Below are 19,472 nucleotides of genomic sequence, written 5' to 3'. Positions count from 1 at the left end.
TGTGGTTGTCAATACATGCTGATAGACACTACAGCTAAAACACCAGCAGAGGGAGCAAGAGAGCCATGTATAACAGAGCCATATATGGCTCTGGTGTATAAATATGAGCCGATGCTGCTGCTGAGCCACTGAACAGAGTAACACTGTCTTGTGGTTAACTATTATCAAGCCGTATTGGTTTTTTTTTAATAATGTGTGAACAAACTAAACTAAGTAATAGGAATACATAGCCTACTACATAAATCTGTTTTAAATCATGTTTTAAGCTACGTGTCTCAGGATGGCTGAGCGGTCTTTTTTAGGACTATTTGGACTTTAAAATGAGATCAAACAAGTGTTAGAGGTTTGGACCAGTTGCGTGTAGAGCAATCAGATATGTGTCATTTAGTTTTTCTTGATTTTGAACTTTCTTCTTGATCTTCTTGATGTTTCCTAAAACTATAAAGCTCAAATTTCACTACAGCTAAATCATCAGAAGAGGGAGCAAGAGAGCCACGCATAAGGTTTAGCCGTTGTTGCTGCTGAACTACTAACACATGTTTTCTTGTTAACATTTGTCTACTACTAGGAATACACAAATATACAAATACGAAAAGTAACATCTATATGAGGGAATGCTTATTTCTATAGAGTTTCATCTCAGGATGACCGAGCGGTCTAAGGCGCGGCATTCAGGTCCCAGTCTCCTCTGGAGGCGTGGGTTTGAAATCCACTTCTGACAGATACCTTTATTATTTTTTTTCATCAATCAAATGCTACATCCTGTCAGAAACATCCGGTATGTGTCAGTTTCTACACAGTTGCTACACTGTGTTTACAACGTGTATTACACATACAACATTGCCATACCCAACACATATTATCACATAACATATACATACTTTACATACATTACATTACATACATCAGACTTAATTGTCCACTATAGTGTAAACAAGAATAAATCTGACATTGTGATCTATTTATTGCACTGTATAATCATGTTATTGCAATTATGCAATAATGACATTTTTCTTGGCTGTAGTGTTTTATTCATATGTTGTATGTGTCTGTGTCATGACATATTGACTGTTATATGCTAATGTGACACAAAGAATCTGCTGGGATGTCCACGATGGGTGACGTTAGTGATATGAGGACGGATAAGGTTATGTAGGCTACATAACTGATAGACTGGGAAGAAAAAACAGACTGAATGAGGAAATGAAAGAGCGCTGTGTCAGAGGGAGGAGACTGAGAGAAAGTCAAGGTTTATTGAAGAAAACCTGCTCCTGAACAGGTAAGGTTCACAGGCTCAGATACCATAGTAGACTCTGAGGTTAAGTTACTTCTCTTTCTGAAACAGGATGGAGTTACCCTTCTCTCTCAGGTTTGATCAACCTCCCTTACTGAACCAGAAAACCCAGAGTTTCCCTCATCTCAGGGTTAACAAACTCAGAGTTTTCACTAAACCTGCTTTCTGAAACGATCCCTGTGAAGGCCAAATATACACATACAAAATATCCACACCAAGAGGGTGTCACTGAGTCAATTTCTTTGTTTTGTTTTGTTTTCTTGCTCCACCTCCTCCCAGTTTTCAAACACGTTAATGAGTCACTCAGGTGAGAGTCCTCTGGGAGCCATATGGGAAGTCCCAGGGGGAGATAAAGATGGTAAAAGAGGGAGAGCAAAACACATAGAGAACACATAGAGAGAGATGACGAAACACCCAGTGTGTGTGTGTGTGTGTGTGTGTGTGTGTGTGTGTGTGTGTTTAAGAGAGAGAGAGAGAGAGAGAGAGAGAGAGAGAGAGAGAGAGAGAGAGAGAGAGAGCAAGGTGTAGAGAGACTCACACACCACCACCATTAGCCACCTGTCAGTACAGGTGGAGAGAGTGACTGCTGGCCATCTGAGCCTGGAGGTTTTACTGGAGGACTCCTCTTTAACTCTTTGGACAGTTTACTTTTCTTTTTTTCTTTTTTTTTACTATCAAGACCTTTTTTTTAGGGTTTTATTTGGACAGAACTGAACTTTAGTCTTGCTGTTGCCACCAGCAGATGTAGTCAATAGTAACTGAATCCCAACACTCAGGTATTTTTTGAGGAGTGAAAACTGTTGGAGGAGGATTGTTTTCATCAGTCTCAGTTTGTCCTGAGACTGAATCCTTAAGGAGTTTTCTGTTGGTGTGGCTGTTTCTGAGACACCCATCTTTGGATAATCATGGCAGACTTCCCGTCCAAGGTTACCACGGAAACCAGCTCCCCCCACTCCCAGAGCTCTCAGCAGGGGGGCAACAGCCTCCAAGGGCTGGCCGCTAACATCACCACTATGATGGACAGGTCCTTTATCCGAAGCATCCCGGCCATCCTCATGATTGTTGAAATAGTATGTAACAGGCAACGCTGCTCTATTTAACTGCATTCAGTGCAAACTTATTTCCTCTTCTGTTCTTTTCTATTGTATTCTGTTTCCCTCGGGTACATCATGACTGAAACCATTGGTTGATTCATTTACAGATTTTTAAAGAATAAATAAGGTTGGTGATATTCTTTATTTTTCTTAGTGTCACCACGAAAAGACCAAAACCAACCATGCGTTATTCCATCTCCTAATACTTTATGACTTTCTTACTCAGACTATAACTCTCAGCCCCAGGTCCATTTTTTTTCCTACTGAGGACATCCATCTTTAAAAGAAATATATTTATACCCTAGTTTTAGTTTTAGAAAATTAAAATAATTAATCAGCTGGGCTCTGTAGTGCCAAGCAAATGTTACAAACAAGAGTAAATAGTTCATTTGTTTGGGACTAGTTTCTGCGTGGATTAATACACATTGGTGTTCTGGAGAAAATATGCAGCAGCAGGACAGTCTATGTGGGATCAACTTAAAATAAATTACAGTGCCCATGTTCATCATAATGAAGGAACATGTCACCCAGTGCACCCTTGTGTTTTAATAGTTTTAAGACACTAGTGGGGCTTAATGAACATATATATATATATATATATATATATATATATATATATATGACTTTGAATATACAGGCAATACTTTATAGGATCAATTAATTGTTGGGTTTGGCGTTTTCATGGTCTTTGTTGACAACAAAAATAAAAATATTGAAGATCACCAGACTTATCCATTAACTTTAACTTATCTACTACTAGTAGTGATGGTCTATAATTTTGCTTATAAAAAGTTGTTTCTGATTATATAGTAATAGGCTCAACAACCAACTAACAACTGTCATGTTTTACTTTCATATAATGGCAGCAACAAAATATTAAAGGTAAAGAGCCAATGTGGGTAATTTAGGATCAATCATAGACAAGTTTGCTAAATATAAAACCTGATATTCATCATTGAGAATGAGTTAAAGGCAAACCATACTATGTGATAACCTGTCAACATTGCAGTTAACATTGCAGTAGCAGATACAGATATTTGTATATCTCCAATCTTTTTCTGTAGCAATAGGAATTTGAATGTGTTCACACAACAGCTTCAGTTTGCACCTTAAATATCCCTGACTATCAACATAAAAAACAGCAGTTTGCATGGCAGTGTGCACACAGTCATGTCTGGTCAAGTCAAGAACTGTCATCGAGCTGAAAATTAAACTAACAAGGATTTGAGTTTATACACTGTCCATTTGTGAGATCAAATTTGATTGTGAGAATCAGCGGGACAGGTTTGTTATGTTAACAATGCTGAGCTTCAGCTAAAACTCATTCCCCCCCCTCTAGTGATGTATTTGCACTAAACTCTAACCATACAAAGGACATGTGACTGGCTGCAGGAGATCTTTGTCCCCTGAAGGCCCTCTCCCCTCCTGTCACACCTCTCCGACCATCCCATCATTACACTCAACCTATAGCTTAATCAGAGGTACAATGTTCATTCTGTATATGACCTGAATGTTAAACAACGTGTCACCTCTCTATGCTTTATGAGTGGAATGCTTTATTGGCATTTAATGGTATTGTAGTAGTCGGGCCAGTTTGCTAGGGTGTGGCAGCTGAACCCTGAGGTGATACAGGTGACATCTTTCAGCCCGACTATTCAAGAAAATCAACAGCAACCTTGGCCTATAATGTTTGTGGTAGTGTGTGAGTGAGTAGGGTAAACAGGCTTTACAAACAAGTTGTTTCAATGTGAATAAACCAAACTAAACAAACTTTACAGTAAATCTTCATGCCCAGATCTAAGGCACCCATACAGGAGCATTGTCTATACACCTTTAATAAGTGTGACTAATTTATTAATAGTTGCCGGTGATTATTAGTCTTGTGATGTTTAAATGGCTACAGTTATGATGTCCTAAGGTTAACAAGCTGTGAACATTGGATGCAAATCATAAAATAGAGCAGGCATGGCCTAAAAGAAAAGTCATAAACACCACCACATGACTTTTATAAGCTCTCCCTTTTATGTTCAAGCTGCATTCGTTGATTTAGATTGTCTGGAAAGTGTTAGCATGTCTCTGACCACCTGACAAATGTAAGTCAAATATTCCAATAACTTATTTAAACTCTGTTTTGGTCTCCACCAACTCCTGAGGGAAATATCTTGCTCATGCTGCTAAATGCTCCACTATGTTAACTAGCTAGTCGTTAACTTCACATATGGAATCATTTCACACATGTAGCACCTCACAGGAGATGGTCCGTGTCAGACTGGAATAGAGCGTGCAGGAGGCAGGACATGACGCGGATTACACCAGTCACAGAGCTGGTTAATAGTTTGTTCATAAACAATGAATCTCACCCTTCTTTACCCTCTGTTTGTTTGGTTTCGGAAAGCTGCATGATAGAAACGTTATCAACCTGCCCACTCGCTCGCTGTGAATTCTTCGCACAATGAGCTGCTCTATTCACACAATCAATTGGACAATACACATACTTTGGACTAAGAAACGGGCAGGGTCTGTTTAATGTCTAGTCCAACTGATTAAAACAGTTCATAATTCACATACAGCAATGCCAGGTAATTTTCTAGATAGGTTTAGGTTTGCAGTGCATGTGTGAAAGGGCCGAATTCTGTCTGCTGTTTGATGGTAGACGAGTACAGTTGGCTTTAGTTTTTTTCACTGAAAGCAGCTGCCTGCGGCATCTGGAAACAGCACTGCAATGCAAATTGAATTCAAATGGTAAATTAAAGTATTCATAGCAAGGCTCTGCCACTTACTTTTACTTCTGTTTTAAAGTGGTCATATTACGCTCATTTTCAGGTTCATAATTGTAATTTGAGATTGTATCAGAATAGGTTTACATGGTTTAATTTTCAAAAAACACCATATTTTTGTTGTACTATACATTGCTGCAGCTTCTCTTTTCACCCTGTGTTCAGGTCTCTGTTTTAGCTATAGAGTGAGACCTCTTAACTTCTGTAACATCTTTGTTGTCAGTCACACATGCGCAGTAGCTGGGTAAGGATTACATCAGTTAGCTAGCTGTTTCTCCAACTTCAGTCAGTACAAGGCAGGATTAGCCGGGAGACTTCTTCTAAACGAGGGCGCACTTCCAACTTTGTGTGGAATACCTGCAGAACAGGGACCATGTAACAATTTATTTTGTAGATTAGGGTGAATTTGTGTGTGTTGTAGCAGTGTTTTGCAATTGACATCGAGCTAGCATACTAGCATGCTAACGGTTAGCCCCCTAGGCCCCTCGTCTCGGCTAGTTACGTAGAAAGCCGTGCAGATTTTGAACAGCTCACCCGGAGACTGAAGGCAGGACACATTCAGAAACCGTATCTCACTCAAAACAGTATGTTTTTTTTTTCAAAGTTTGTATGCGTGTGGAAGCACCAGAGACACAAAATAACACCCCAAATCCCAATATTTTTTCATAATATGGGCACTTTAAAATCATTGAAATGTAGTGAGAAGGGTCATGAAGTACGCAATCTTACTCAGTGGTGGCAGTTACAAAACAATGTCTAAAGTTTGCTAACATTAGCCACCAAAAGCTCATACCAGATTAAGTATGACATTCGCTGCGTTTCATTAATTTTTCAATATGCCCTTCTTCACTTCCCCTCAGCCCTTGGTATGATGTAATAGCATACGTTGCATGCTTTTTACACATCATTGATACCTGCAGACTCATTTCAAGGAGGCTTGGTAATCAGCTGCATAAGTTCCTGATTTAGAAAGTTTGTGGCCTGTATCATGATTAATCATATTCAAATATCTTGCAAAAACAGAATGTCTTCCATGAATTTACAAATAATGTTGGAAATAAAGACTTTTAGTTTCAGGTGATAGATAAGCGTTAGCCATTTCTATCAGGTCATCATTTATGCTGGACCTGACTGAACTTAAGTGTCTTACTTTGCTGACTTGTCAAACTTAATTCTTAAGTATTACCCAGACGTAAGCAAGGAGACTATTTAAAAAAGGTTGTTTCATCAGGTTTGACTTTTCACACATACTTCGAGCTAACCAGTTTAAGTGAAACTGGATAAATAATTAAATGATGGAGCCATTTTCATAATTACACAAAATAGTTTAGTAAATTAAACTGTATTCATTTGTATGTCAGTCCCTCCAGGATTTCGCGATGTCGCGATCATAACAATTCACGCAAATTCAACCAATCACCGTGAATTTGGTGTGACTCAAACATTTCAGACCGTCCTGCCAGCCAACCTGTATACATTTTAACATCAATTTACGCTGTAATGTTTTTTCACTCTAAAGTCGCTGAAAGCTACTGCTGTTTCAATCCTGTCGGCTCTCTGTAGCGGACGGGGCTGCTGCTCATATTATACCAACATTTGCAGAATCCTGAGCCTTTTTGGTAAGGTTACTAGGAAAACTCAGCCCAGAGTAGTTTTATTCTCCCCAAAATAAGTTTCCTTTTTATTTTTAAGGTATGCCAAAAAAAATATCTCAACTTTTTTTGCAATTTTCACAGTCGCTCACAACTTCACTGCAACAAAAATACAAAAGACATTGCAACTTTTGTCACAATTTTTTACAAGAGCTCCCGCAACAATAAAAAAAAAAAGGCTGTGAAATCCTGGAGGGACTGGTATGTTGTCAAATCCAAGAGTGTATGCACTCAGTTTTAAGTCAAGCTTGTATGTGAACGAATCGAACAAGTCGTAGCAAAGTGCAAATACTTTGTTACTGTACTCAAGTAGATTTTTCAGATATTTCTACTTTACTATTTATTTTCGTGCCAACTTTTTACTTTTACTCCTTACATTTTTAACAAGAATATCGGTACTTTCTACTCCTTACATTTTACAAAATTGGCTCGTTACTTTAGTTTCAAATGTTGCAGCCCAAAATGCCTGAATTCGCGGGAGCTTTTGTAAAAAATTGCGATGTCTTTTGTATGTTTGTTGCAATGAAGTTGCGGGAGACAGTGAAAGTTGCAAAAAAGTTGCGATTTTTTTTTTTTTTATAGTTCTTTAAAAATAAAAAGGAAACTTGTTTTGGGGAGAATAAAATTACTCTGGGCTGAGTTTTCCTAGTAACCTTACCAAAAAGGCTCAGGATGCTGCAGATGTTGGTAGAATATGAAAATGGCTGGTGGATTTAAGACAAAAAATAATAATTTATTGAATCAATCAAATTTGAACATATCTGTCAGTGGCATGTTAATCTTTACATTGTTAGTTAATTTCCTATCCTGGGCTGGGACACACGTTCATACGGTTTGATAAAGTACTGACTTTAACTTATCATTGCACTTACAATAACGAGCGTAGCTGTCCTCAATTTAGGTCATCGTGTCGTCTCATCTCCTTTTTCTCCTGCATCCACCATGTGTGTGTTGTTTGTGTGTGTGTCTGTGTGTGTGTTTGTGTGTGTGCAAGTGTCAGTCGCGGGGGGTACGGAGCAGTAGCCCCACCCGCTGCAGAGAGCCGACAGCCAGGATGGAAACGGCAGCAACTTCAGCGACTTTTAAATCGTTAAAGTCTACACTGATGTTAAAATGTATCGGACGGTCTGAAATGTTTTGCACGGTCTTTCGCTGTACGTTTTGTTGGTAAATGAGTCACACACACGTCTCGTCTTCATATCAAAAACAAGGAAATGATCAACCCGTTCTCACTCCCGATTGGTCATTGGCTCTCAGAGTGCACGTGGAACTGCTGTGATTGGTTGAAGTTGCGGGAAACTTCAGGTTATTGGTCAAATGTGCGGAAAAGTTGCGGTGATTGGTCAAAATTGCGAGTCGCACCAAATTCGCGGTGATTGGTTGAATTTGCGTGAATTGGCGCGATCGCGACATCGCGAAATCCTGGAGGGACTGAGTTACCGTTATTATTTTTCGCGTCATCAATACTGAATTCAGTCTAATTGGATGGGATTATACGTTGCACTTGACAACTCTACAGATTCGGGGGCATTCATTCGCGGCAAATCATTGCGGCTTGATGGTGGTAACGTTAGCGCATGGTAGTATGGACGCCAACATGATTGAAAATGAAGAAAATGGAGATCCCAGAGATTCGGCACATTTTATCCTTTATTTTCTTTCCAGAAGCCATATTTGAGCACACACACATTAAAAAAGAGAAACTGGATCTGTGAATTCTCACAGAATCACAATTGAATTAATATCTTGCTACTCAGTCCGAATCTTATTAACCTGGAGTCCCAGTCTCTGTCACAATAATCATATATGTGATAGGCCTATTGGCAGACATCCATTTAAAATGTAGGCAATGGCATATAAAGAGCCTTTTTTCCATGTCCACTGAAGTTTCTCAGCTTGCGTTAATGTTTACATGCGGCTGCCATCTTGGATAACAGTCATGACCAGTCGAACGACGAATGCCGTGTAACCAGTAACATAGCTCAAACACAGCGTTCGTGATTTGACTGGTTATGACTGTTATCCAAGATGGCAGCCGCATGTAAACATTAACGCTACTGTCTTTATAATCTTTCTGAAATGAAAACAGATCCCAGAGAACGGTCGTCTCGGTACACATAAGTTATTAACCCCTAGGTTCATTTTGCACCGGAATTGTCCTTTAAGTAAATTTCCAAGCCTGTACTTTGTTACTTTTACTTGAATAAAGAAGTTAAATCAGTGCTTATACTTTTACCAGAGTATTTTTTAACACAAGTATCTGTACTTCTACTTGAGTACAGGAAGTGAGTACTTTTGCCATCTCAGGCAAAGAGCAACAGACAATAGTCAGTATCTCCCTCCAGGGTACAAAAAGTGTTTGTTTTGTAGTTTAACTACTTTAAGCTTGTTGAATTTTCAGTGATAGTTGGTGTGACACAGTTACAGTTACGCTTACAGCTACACTTTAATTTAAAAGGGTTTGTTTGTTTTGTGGCCTTTCAGCCTAATCTTAAGAGAACAGTCCTTTGCTTGTGTGTGTCTGAGATGTTTTCTAGGATTATTGATATGAAAATCAGTTGACCTAATTGCTAAATGTGACCTTATGTAACATCAACAATTTAACTGACCTCCTCTTTAGTAGCATGTCGCAGACTGTGTGTTAGTGTGTGTGGCAACGTCATTTTCCATTTTCCCTACATATACTTGTGCAACAACAATAGGGGAAGAATTAAAGAAGCAAAAAAGGGAAGTAGGCTATCAGAATAGTTATTTGAAATTCTTTCAAAACCAAACGGTCACTGCATTCATCCATCTGCAGTAGGTGTTACATTCATAGAACAGCAGGTTTCCTGTTTCAAACTTCCAACTCCTTATGCAATATTAATACATAAAATGCCCCATGCATACTGCATTATAAAACACATCTGCATAATATATAAATGCTGGAACTTGTTTAAGAGTGCATGGTTTAACTTGATAGATGCTTAAACATGGGCGGTGAAAAGATAAAGTTCTCCTTAACATACAGATTTGACATTTATTTCAGCTTTATCCTGAGTCTGTTTTGCCGTAATTAACATTCAGTGATAAAGCTATCACAGGTGGGATACATACATTTATTTAAGTTCCTGTACTGCCCTGGCAGTGTACAGTAGTCTTTGTAAAGGTCAATATCAGAGTGCACACTGTGTGTGTGTGTGTTACAAAGTGAAACATGATCTCTGCATACATGATAGACTGTCCTTTCATGTCCTCAGGGAAAGAGAGGAGCATTGTGTGGTTTCTGTCTGGATGATGTCTCATTTTTTTATGACTTTTCATATAATCACAGTTTCAATGTGTCCCATACTTTGGTTTAAGACCAAATAAATGCAAAAGTAATGGCATTTCCATCATCCTCAGGGGCACTTTGTGTTTGATGCTAATTGGCAAACACTAGCATGCTAAACTAAGATGGTGAACATGGTAAACATTGTTAGACATTAGCTTGTTATTGTTGTCATTCTAACCATGTTGCCATGCTAGCATTATCATTTAGCTCAAAGCACTGCTGTGCCTAAGTACAACCTCACAGAGCTGCTAGCATGGCTGTAGACCAGGGCTGCTAACTTTTCAGTTTACCACCGCAGGGCCCATCACTTCTCAACCCCCAGGAATTTTATTTAAAAAGTTCAGCAGCCAAATTCACAAATTTAAAGATGAAAAGCCAGTCAATAATCACAGCCAATGATGAATAAGTATTATTGATCATCATACTTTCCAACCTCCACAATTTTCTTTCAATGTAACACACCTGTTGATGTTTAAAAGACAGGTGTGTAGGTTTGCACGTGAACGGTGGGGACATGTCCCTATCAATATTTTGGGAGGATGTAACATGGCTGGTGCAGATGGAGAGAGCTAGCAGTTAGCCGAAGTTCCGAGATAGCCGATTAGCTTAAAGAGTCCACAGACAACTGAACAGAGATTCTACACTGATAATTTTTGCTACAACATCGACCATAAAATGCCAGGTCTCCACTGTGCTTTATTTAGTTATCATACATGAGCAGTAGAACATAGCATAACCTTCGTACACCAACTCGTTAATGAAGTCTCTCTTGTGTGTGTCAGTTTTAACTCTGTCTGTTACAAGAACAGAATTGTCCCTACCAATAGAGCTAACTCTTTGCATTATCTTACTGCCAGACAGTGTGCTCTAGGGAATATCAAAAATCTAGTAGTCGGTACCGATACCATCAAAAGTACACAATACTCTATACCAAAGTCGATACCACGGTGTTTTAAAAAAAAAGAAGAGGACACTTTTTTTCAGTATTTTTTTTTCTACTTTCTGTCACTGTTTTGGTGTGGAGTGGAGGGGGAAAGGAGATCGTGATTCACATGTAATCTAGAGAAAATGCTTGTCTATCTTCCATGAGCTCACCTGGAACTCCCAAACAGTAAGCATGTTTAGTTTAGTAGTAGTTTCCCTCTGCCGTTGTTGTTTTTTTCACATAGAACCGGGCTGGTTAAAGTTCACTTAACTGATGTTACAGAGGTCTGCTAAAACAAGCACTAAAGTTAGTTAATGTCAGCTTTGGGAGCAAACGTTAGGCTATGACTAGTCTATATCCTCGACGTCCCACTTCCGGGATTGCTCCGGTGCCGCAGGAAATTCTGCCAGATGCATGTCTTTTCACAATATCCATTTCCTTCCGCTTTCTTTGTATTGGCGTTCTAAACTCTGGTGGATTTACCAGGACTATGGTTAACTGCTCCTCAGATCTCTGCAGGGTAAATCCAGACAGCTAGCTATCTGTCCAATCTGAGTTTTCTCTCGCACGACTAAAACAACTTTGAACGTACATGTCCCGCCAAAACAAGTTCCTACCCGAGGCTATTTTGCAACGGCTCCATGCAGAGCTTAGCGCCGCCGATGGTGATTGTGATTGGTTTAAAGAAATGCCAATAAACCAGAGCATGTTTTTCTGCCACCCCGGAATACTATGTGGACTAGCCAGACCCTCTTCCGCAGCATGTGGACGCGGTAAAGCCAGAGGCTGACTGCGATCAAGCTTCCGTGCAGGGCAACGGAGATGATGCGCTCTGTTTTTCTGTGCTGGTGGGCGTTCTTCTTTTTCTCCAGCAATTAACGGCAGACTAGAACACTTAAAGGCGTGTACTGACCCCATTACGTCCCGGTACCTACAGTACTGTAGAAAAACAAGTAACGTTACGTTTTCCGAATTTTGGTACCGACTTGCTCCAAGTAGCCTATTTTCATTCGTAGTTTCAGTTTTCTGCCTCTGGTGATAAACTTTGTTTCATTCAGAGTCCCAAACAGGGTTCTGTGTCTGTCAGAAGGGGATACATTCACTGTAGGCACAGCAGACTATAGGACAGGTGGATTTCTTCTAGAAATATTGTGACTTTATTCACATTATAATACAACCTTATTCTTCTAATATTACAACTTTCTCTCAAATTATTATAACTATTTATTCTCCAAATCTCAGAGAACACAGATGGGATAAGTTATATTTTGAATGTGCAGACAGTTTTGAACATGAGCAGAAGTCTTGCTGAACACATATGAGCTATTACAGTCCAGTGGTTTATTAATTAATTAAAATAAATCAATGTATCATTAACATGAACAGGTGCCACAAACACATTTAAAGAGGTTACTTCCCCAAACAAAAGGCAGGAGGAGGGAAGAGTAAAATGATGCCTACATACACTCAGCAGACATAACATTAAATGAGATAAGTTGATTTACAGGAACATACATATTTGAAAGCAATACAGAATCAGAGCCTTACTGCATTTGTTCCATTATATTTTTATATTTTAAATTGTCACGTGTGTTTACCTTTACATAACTTAAGACATTTCCACCATACATCAATTCAGAAAAGGGCAGAAAAATTCACCAGAATGCCAAAAATTCAGTTTTTCATTCAGTTCAATTGTTCCAGGTCCCTCTGCCCTTGGCAGAAGGAACTGTATGTCAAAACGACATGTTTGATGTGCACATAGACATGGGGGTTTCTGTTATTTTACAACAGTCTGACGTTGGTTGCACAAAATGTAACTAGCTGATCTGTCTGATCCGCGCAATATCATTTCAGTTAGAGACTGCAGATGGAACAGATAGCTGCTGCCTTCAGATGGATGTAAAAAGAGTCACCAGTGTAAAGGCCTTCAGTACTAACTGTGATGAGCTTTATTCTGATATAGTCGGCATAAATGCCATAACCACTGGCTGACAAGTCAGCATGATCATGTTGCAGAATAAGTATTGTTGCTGTGACAATAATTAACTAAATTGCACTCGGGTTTGTAAATTCATGTTCATGCAGCAAAAAAAATTGATCAAAGATAAGTCAAATAATCTAAAATGTACCCTAATATAAATCCCTATGTGACTGGTGTGAGGTATTTCCTGCCTCGCTGGGGCAAATGTTCTGGTTGTGCCCAAAGTTATCCAGTTTCTGGCACTCAATATTAAGGGGAGACACCCCAGGTGAATAAGGAAAAACAATTAACTAATAGATATCAGCATGAAACTTCCCCAGTTGATTACTGACATTAAGACAAATCTATTTTGTATTACAAGTTTTTAGAATATTTATGTTGAAATATGCAAATTAGGTATTATCACATTAAATATGCGCTAATTTGCATATATTTCCAGAAGAGAAATCTGAACATTGGATAAAGCCAGATTAAAAATTCTTCTTTTGTTGGCATATTAGAGTCAAATGTTTTTACAGCGGGGATTTTGAATATCTCTTTTTATCACTCCATTAATCAGAAAAAACTGTCAACAGCCATAAAAAAATACATTTTCGCCCCATTGTTAGGTATAAAATGTTGTATAAATCAGACTCTGAATGAAATATGAACAAACCCCTCTGAAAAACCTTAAGAATATAGATAGGAATACAACTGGAAAGTTTGGTGTATGTAAGTGCTGCTGAAGTGGAGATTTCTATTATAAAAAAATCATACTTTTTTTAGTGGAAACTATTTATAGACACAATATCTTATCAAATCATTAGCAACAACAATACAAACCACCTAAAACACATCAAAACTTACAACACAGCATTTATGGCCTTCAACTGAACAGAACCAGTAAAAAACAGTGTACACACACAAACGGTCCCATGTAGAACTGCCACCCTGGCCTAGATTCCATCTACAGCCTAATTTCCCATGCCTGTTTGATATGTAGGCCCCTCATCCAGTTCCTGCTGATGCCTTTTCACTTTCTTAGCTGTGCTCAGACTCTTGCGCCTATGTTTTGCACTGGCAGTTGTGACGGCTTCAGCTTTCGAGACCCTGAGCATATCCGTTTCTCTCATTGCATGGACCGTCACAACTGTGCTCCGAAGTCACAAATTCTCCATAACAGCAAGCATGGCAGAGGCACCTTCATTGAAGGTGGAGATGGCCATACTTGCTGCCGCCTCAAGCTTACTTTTCCCCACAAAAAACGTTTTTGGACACCGCACCCATATAACCACAAGAACTGAGGCACTCATTTGCATTTTGAGTGCCTCCATGCTACATTCGCTGCAGCAGGCTTTCACTAGACATGCGTTGGTACACTGGGATAAGTTTCTTTCCAACCTCTTGCGCTAGAAAGTTTCCAGCATGGTGTTTATGGCTATCAGGTGTTTCGCCATTTTCCTCTGCTTTCCTATACCAACACCACGAGGGATTGCACCTGGTGTGCAAGGGGCTGTCATCAGTGGACATAGAGTGGAGGAGATCTGCCCAGATTGCTGCCTTCATCTGATCTAGTGAACCCTGGTTATTAAGAATTCCCCCCGTAATCATTTTGCAAAGTTTTGCATTAATTGACAGTTTCCCCACAACCTTCCCTTCAAACTTACCCTATGCACTCAACTTTCTCAGTGCCGTACCCATTCGCTTGTGGGCATGATTGATACACTCTAATTTCACAATGTCATGCCCAGTGCATGGGTTCAGTGCAACCACCTCCCTAAATGCTGCACTATCCCCATCTGAGAGCATCTCAATGTACCGCACCTGGTGGCGATTGACAGACCTGGCCCACATCCTCTTTGCCGACTCCTGCTCCATTGCCTTACTCGATCCTGCAAAGTTTTTTGGCTTTGGCATACAATTGTGTGAGGTAGAGGCTACAAGTTCTCCCCAATGTGGTCAATTAATAATTACATATTAAATTTAAAAAGTGTCTACTTTTCATATACTAACAGTTAATGTTTTTTTTATTTCAGCCTGTTTAAGTTGCTCTCTCACTTCATCTCTCTCTTCTTCTTGGTTGGTCTGTCTTGTTTTCTCTCTCTCACCTCCCTAGGTTCTGGGGCTGCTCCACTGGGCGTTGATAGCCAGTGCCCCCTACACTGTGCTGCCAGCGTATGGCTGGGTGATGTTTGTGGCCGTCACTCTGTGGATCCTCACCACAATCCTCTTCTTCATGATCCTGTTCGGCGCCCAGCAAAAACTCACATCCGTCCCCTGGCCCGTGACGGTAGGAAGGGACACAGGGAGTGGGGGTGGGGGGGGACTTGTTTTGCTCGCATGAGAAAAACATGTATTTTTTTAGAGTATCTCTCTACTTGTTCTAATAAGGGGGAGAGAGCTACCTGTTGATTCCAGGGTACACAGAAACTACATCAGATGTGATTTTTTTTAGCAGTCTCTGGCCCTAGAGCCCTCCTTATGACATGAATGACTAAATAAGCACAAACTATCAAGTTTGAAAATGACCAAGACTAATTTAAAATGATACCATTGACACCACTGAGTCTACCTGTGCAGGTGATATTCCAGATGTGGACTGGCCAACAAGGCCCACTCTGATAATCTCTCTGCTGTCTTCTAGGCAAGATCGTAAGGCATTTGGTCATTAAATGCATTGCTAAATGGTGCATAAACTGCAGAATTTAAAATAAAGTGTCACTGTCAAGGGTCATTTAAGGTTTGGCCAAATAAAAAGAGGCTAATGAAATAGGACAGTGAAGTACAATATGCAATCAGAATGCCAGAGCAGTGGAAGAGGAGGTGACATTTAGAAAAGCTGGCAAGGAAAAAGACAACGTAGAGAAGATGAGCAAGATTGCAATAGAAAAGTAGGGAACAACCTGGACAGAAAGAAGAAGCGCTGAGGAAATGTGGCTAATGTTTCTCCTGTTTTGTTAGGTGATGGTGTATTTCGCCGGAGCCACGGTCCTCTATCTGACCGCCTTCCTGGCCAACGCAGCATCTGTGCACCCCTTCTACCACACGATTTATTACGGACAAATGGCAGCAGCCTCTGTAAGACGCCTGACACCACTAACACTGCCTCAAATACAAAGAGCTTGTTAAACATGCAAGAAACACTCTGAGGTCCTCTGAGTTAGTAAGAGGCTAGGCACTGAGTTATGAAAGCCAGATTAGCTAATTTATTGTTTAGGCTAATAGGCCTACGTCAAAACAGTAAATGTTACGCACAAGCGCGGCACACACGCACGGTCGATATCAAGAAATTTCCAATCAGGATGACATATCGTGTACTAGAGCTGTAATCGGGTCTTAAAAGTTCGGCCCGACAAGGCCCGAACCCGACAGAATTCGGCCCGAGCCCGACAAGTACATTTTGATTGACAGATTTTTAAAAGCCCGAACCCGTTTACAGCCCGACTGTACAAAAGGCCGTCTATCAGCAGTGATTAGAGTGCATGTCGGAAAATAGCGCGGACACGCTCTTCACGCCGCGAGCGGCCACACGCACCACTCGGCGGAAAAGGGAGAGAAAGAAAAAAGAGACTGCGCCGCACGCACACAGCTCTTTTGTCTTCCGTCAAGAATGAGTAATTTATACATTTTTTAACATCATTTATTCATGACTAACGGAGGCTATAGGCCACATGGAAGTTGGAACAACACACACACACACACACACACACACACACACACACACACACACACACAACCATCTTTATCCTTAATTATTGCACATTATTGAGTTTTCCAGTTTTTGTGATTTCACCTACTGTTAACCTTATCAAACATGCCTCATCATACACCCTCACCACTCATGCCACACCAATACTTAATAAAGCATTCTAGACAAATCAGTAGGATTGGGATGAAGCCCACCTCCCCAGCTCATTCCCTTTTTTTTTTTTTTTTTTTTCTCCCCCAGCCCCCAACCCTACTATCTACCCCAAATTGCTCCTCTATGTTTCCTCCCCTCAATAGCTTAACATCAATCTGCAGTTTTCCTCTGTGCTGCTCTGGCCTCCAGAGGTTCGGGACTGGCTGCCTTGTGGGGCGGTTGGGTGGATGAGCTGGAGGGGGGTGTCTACCCTGAGGGGGGATGTGAACCAAATCAACTAGGATTAGGGCCAGGTTTTTGCAATCTACCAGTCCAATGAAATCGAGATCGGAAAAGTTATCCACAAACCTGGTCTTCATCTGAACATTGACATTGTCCAGAATGCAGTAGTAGATGCAAGCTCGTTCTGTTTTGTTTGACAGCTCATCTCCCTAACCCCTTTCCTCAAAGTGTGCATGAAAACGGTCAAAATCCTGTCACTTGCTGTCCAACACTTTCATAGTGTCTTTGATGCGATTACAGCAGAATAATCGATATCCATGGTTTTGGACCGAAGGATGCTAAAGAGTAATAAAATCGTTTGGACCAGCCTTGAATTGGAGCTCCACCTGGTTGCTGCTGGCTACATTATCAGTGAGGTCACCCTCTGATAATGTGCCTGCAAAGGCTAAATCTAGGCCTGGAGAGTCTTCCATTCATTAAGTCATCCAATGTTGGAACACTGGGCACATTTTGTGTGTTTTACCCCCCTGTCACTGCCATCACTGTTTGACTATAGGTGTGTTTCTGAAAGCCTGTTTACTTACAGTATCAGGTTGTGGCAGGTACGCACACCTGAAACTTGGGAGGCAGAATAAGAAAAAGGGTGAGGCCTTCTTATGGCTCTGAAGCAAGTCCAGTTTTTTTTCTTTTAAATCCGGTTACCTTTGTACCACAGCTGCCACTTGCTGTGTGTGTGTGTGTGTGTGTGTGTGTGTGTGTGTGTGTGTGTGTGTTTTCTTGTTTAACTATATTCGTGGGGTCCAAAAACCGGGAATACAGTATACTTGTGGGGTCCGGACAGCTTTGTGGGGCCAAAATGCTGGACCCCACAAGTTTAAAGGGCTGTTTGAGGGTTAAGACTTGGTTGTAGGATTAGGGTTAGAATTAGGTTATGGTTAGGGTGAGGGTAAGGGTTAAGGTTAGGCATTTAGTTGTGATGGTTAAGGTTAGGGTAAGGGGCTAGTGAATGCATTATGTCAATGACGGGTCCCCACAAAGATGTGATTGGACACGGGCCAGGGCCAAGTGTGTGTGTGTGTGTGTGTGTGTGTGTGTGTGTGTGTGTGTGTGAGTGTGTGAGAGAGGCAAAAAAGACTAAAGATCACCAGAATCAGGAAATGCAGGCTGGATATGTTGTTTTATATCCTTTTCAACAGGCTAAAGTCCATGCTGGTTTACAGCTACGGTAGCATCCAGCACATTTCACACCCACCCACCCACACACACACACACACACACAAACACACACACACACACACTTGGCCCTGGCCCGTGTCCAATCACAAACTCCTATCAGTTGCATTTTACTGCCTCTGAGTCGTATATATAATGTATAATGGCCAATTAAGAGCTATTTAAAGTTACTGAATCACAAGTAGCTAGCTGAAATCTTTATAGATGTGATTACATAATGATGTAAATGTATCTTTGATTTATGTCAGCAGTGGGAGATTTGAGACCTTTGCTTTGCTTCCTAAAGTCATTAAAGAGGTATCATTTTCTTTCTTTTCCATTTTTAACGTCTCTCTGTTTGTCTCCCTCTCTATTTCTCTGCCTCTCTGTTCAGTTCTTCGGTGCTGTGGTGACCCTGGCGTACGGGGCCAGTGCCTTCTTCTCCTATTTGACCTGGAAGGGAGATGGAGGAAACGCTGCCACCAACACAGTGCCGACCTAGAACTCAATCCTGATCCTAGAAAAAGATGTCTTGTGGTTTTTTTCCCCCTCAAGATACTGTAGGTGAATCCTGACCTCTTCTTAAACCAAGTGTTACCAATGAGATAAAGCCTAATTCAAACAAAACTATTCTCTATTATATATACTTTTCAGTCAAACTCACTAGACTTTTACCTTAACATTATAAAAAAAAATGTACATCAGCAATGGATTGTCCACATAAATTGTACTGTATCACATACTACAACACAATATTTCTTTGAAGCGGCTCTGGTGGACTGCAATGAGGCCTCAAATTCAGATTCCTCAAAATATTACCTTTAATAATACTATTGTATATACACAAATAAAGCAAACAGTGCCTTCAATTGTTAGTAATATCACAGCGTATTGGCATACTAGCACCTCCAAGTTGTATTTAAAATATGCAGCCTAGCCTAGTGGCAGCTAATGTTTGGGGATCCCAAAAAAAAAATGAGAATAACCAAATCCCCTCACCAGTACTTCTAAAGTTCAATGATTAATTTGTTATCTTTGAAAATAGCCATGCTAGCTGTTTCCCTGATGCTAAGCTATGCTAACTGGCTGCCGGCTATAGCTTCATATGTAATGTACGGTCATTCAAGTGTGGTGTCAATCTTCTCATCTGAGTCTCGG

At 40.4% G+C, this 19,472-nt stretch overlaps 1 protein-coding gene across 1 annotated transcript; it reads left to right on the top strand.

Moving 5' to 3' along the window:
- The first annotated feature begins 1,808 nt into the window (after positions 1 to 1,808).
- Positions 1,809 to 19,332, top strand: LOC116052999 (plasmolipin). The gene is made up of 4 exons (XM_031303847.2): positions 1,809 to 2,364; positions 15,135 to 15,308; positions 15,980 to 16,096; positions 18,709 to 19,332. Exons 1-4 carry the CDS (start codon positions 2,200 to 2,202, stop codon positions 18,814 to 18,816), a joined length of 564 nt encoding a protein of 187 aa, XP_031159707.1. The 5' UTR covers positions 1,809 to 2,199; the 3' UTR covers positions 18,817 to 19,332.
- Positions 19,333 to 19,472: the final 140 nt, after the last annotated feature.

This window comes from Sander lucioperca, chromosome 7 (genome assembly GCF_008315115.2).
Source record: "Sander lucioperca isolate FBNREF2018 chromosome 7, SLUC_FBN_1.2, whole genome shotgun sequence".
Lineage (NCBI taxonomy): Eukaryota > Metazoa > Chordata > Actinopteri > Perciformes > Percidae > Sander > Sander lucioperca.
This window is presented reverse-complemented; position numbering and strand designations above follow the sequence as displayed.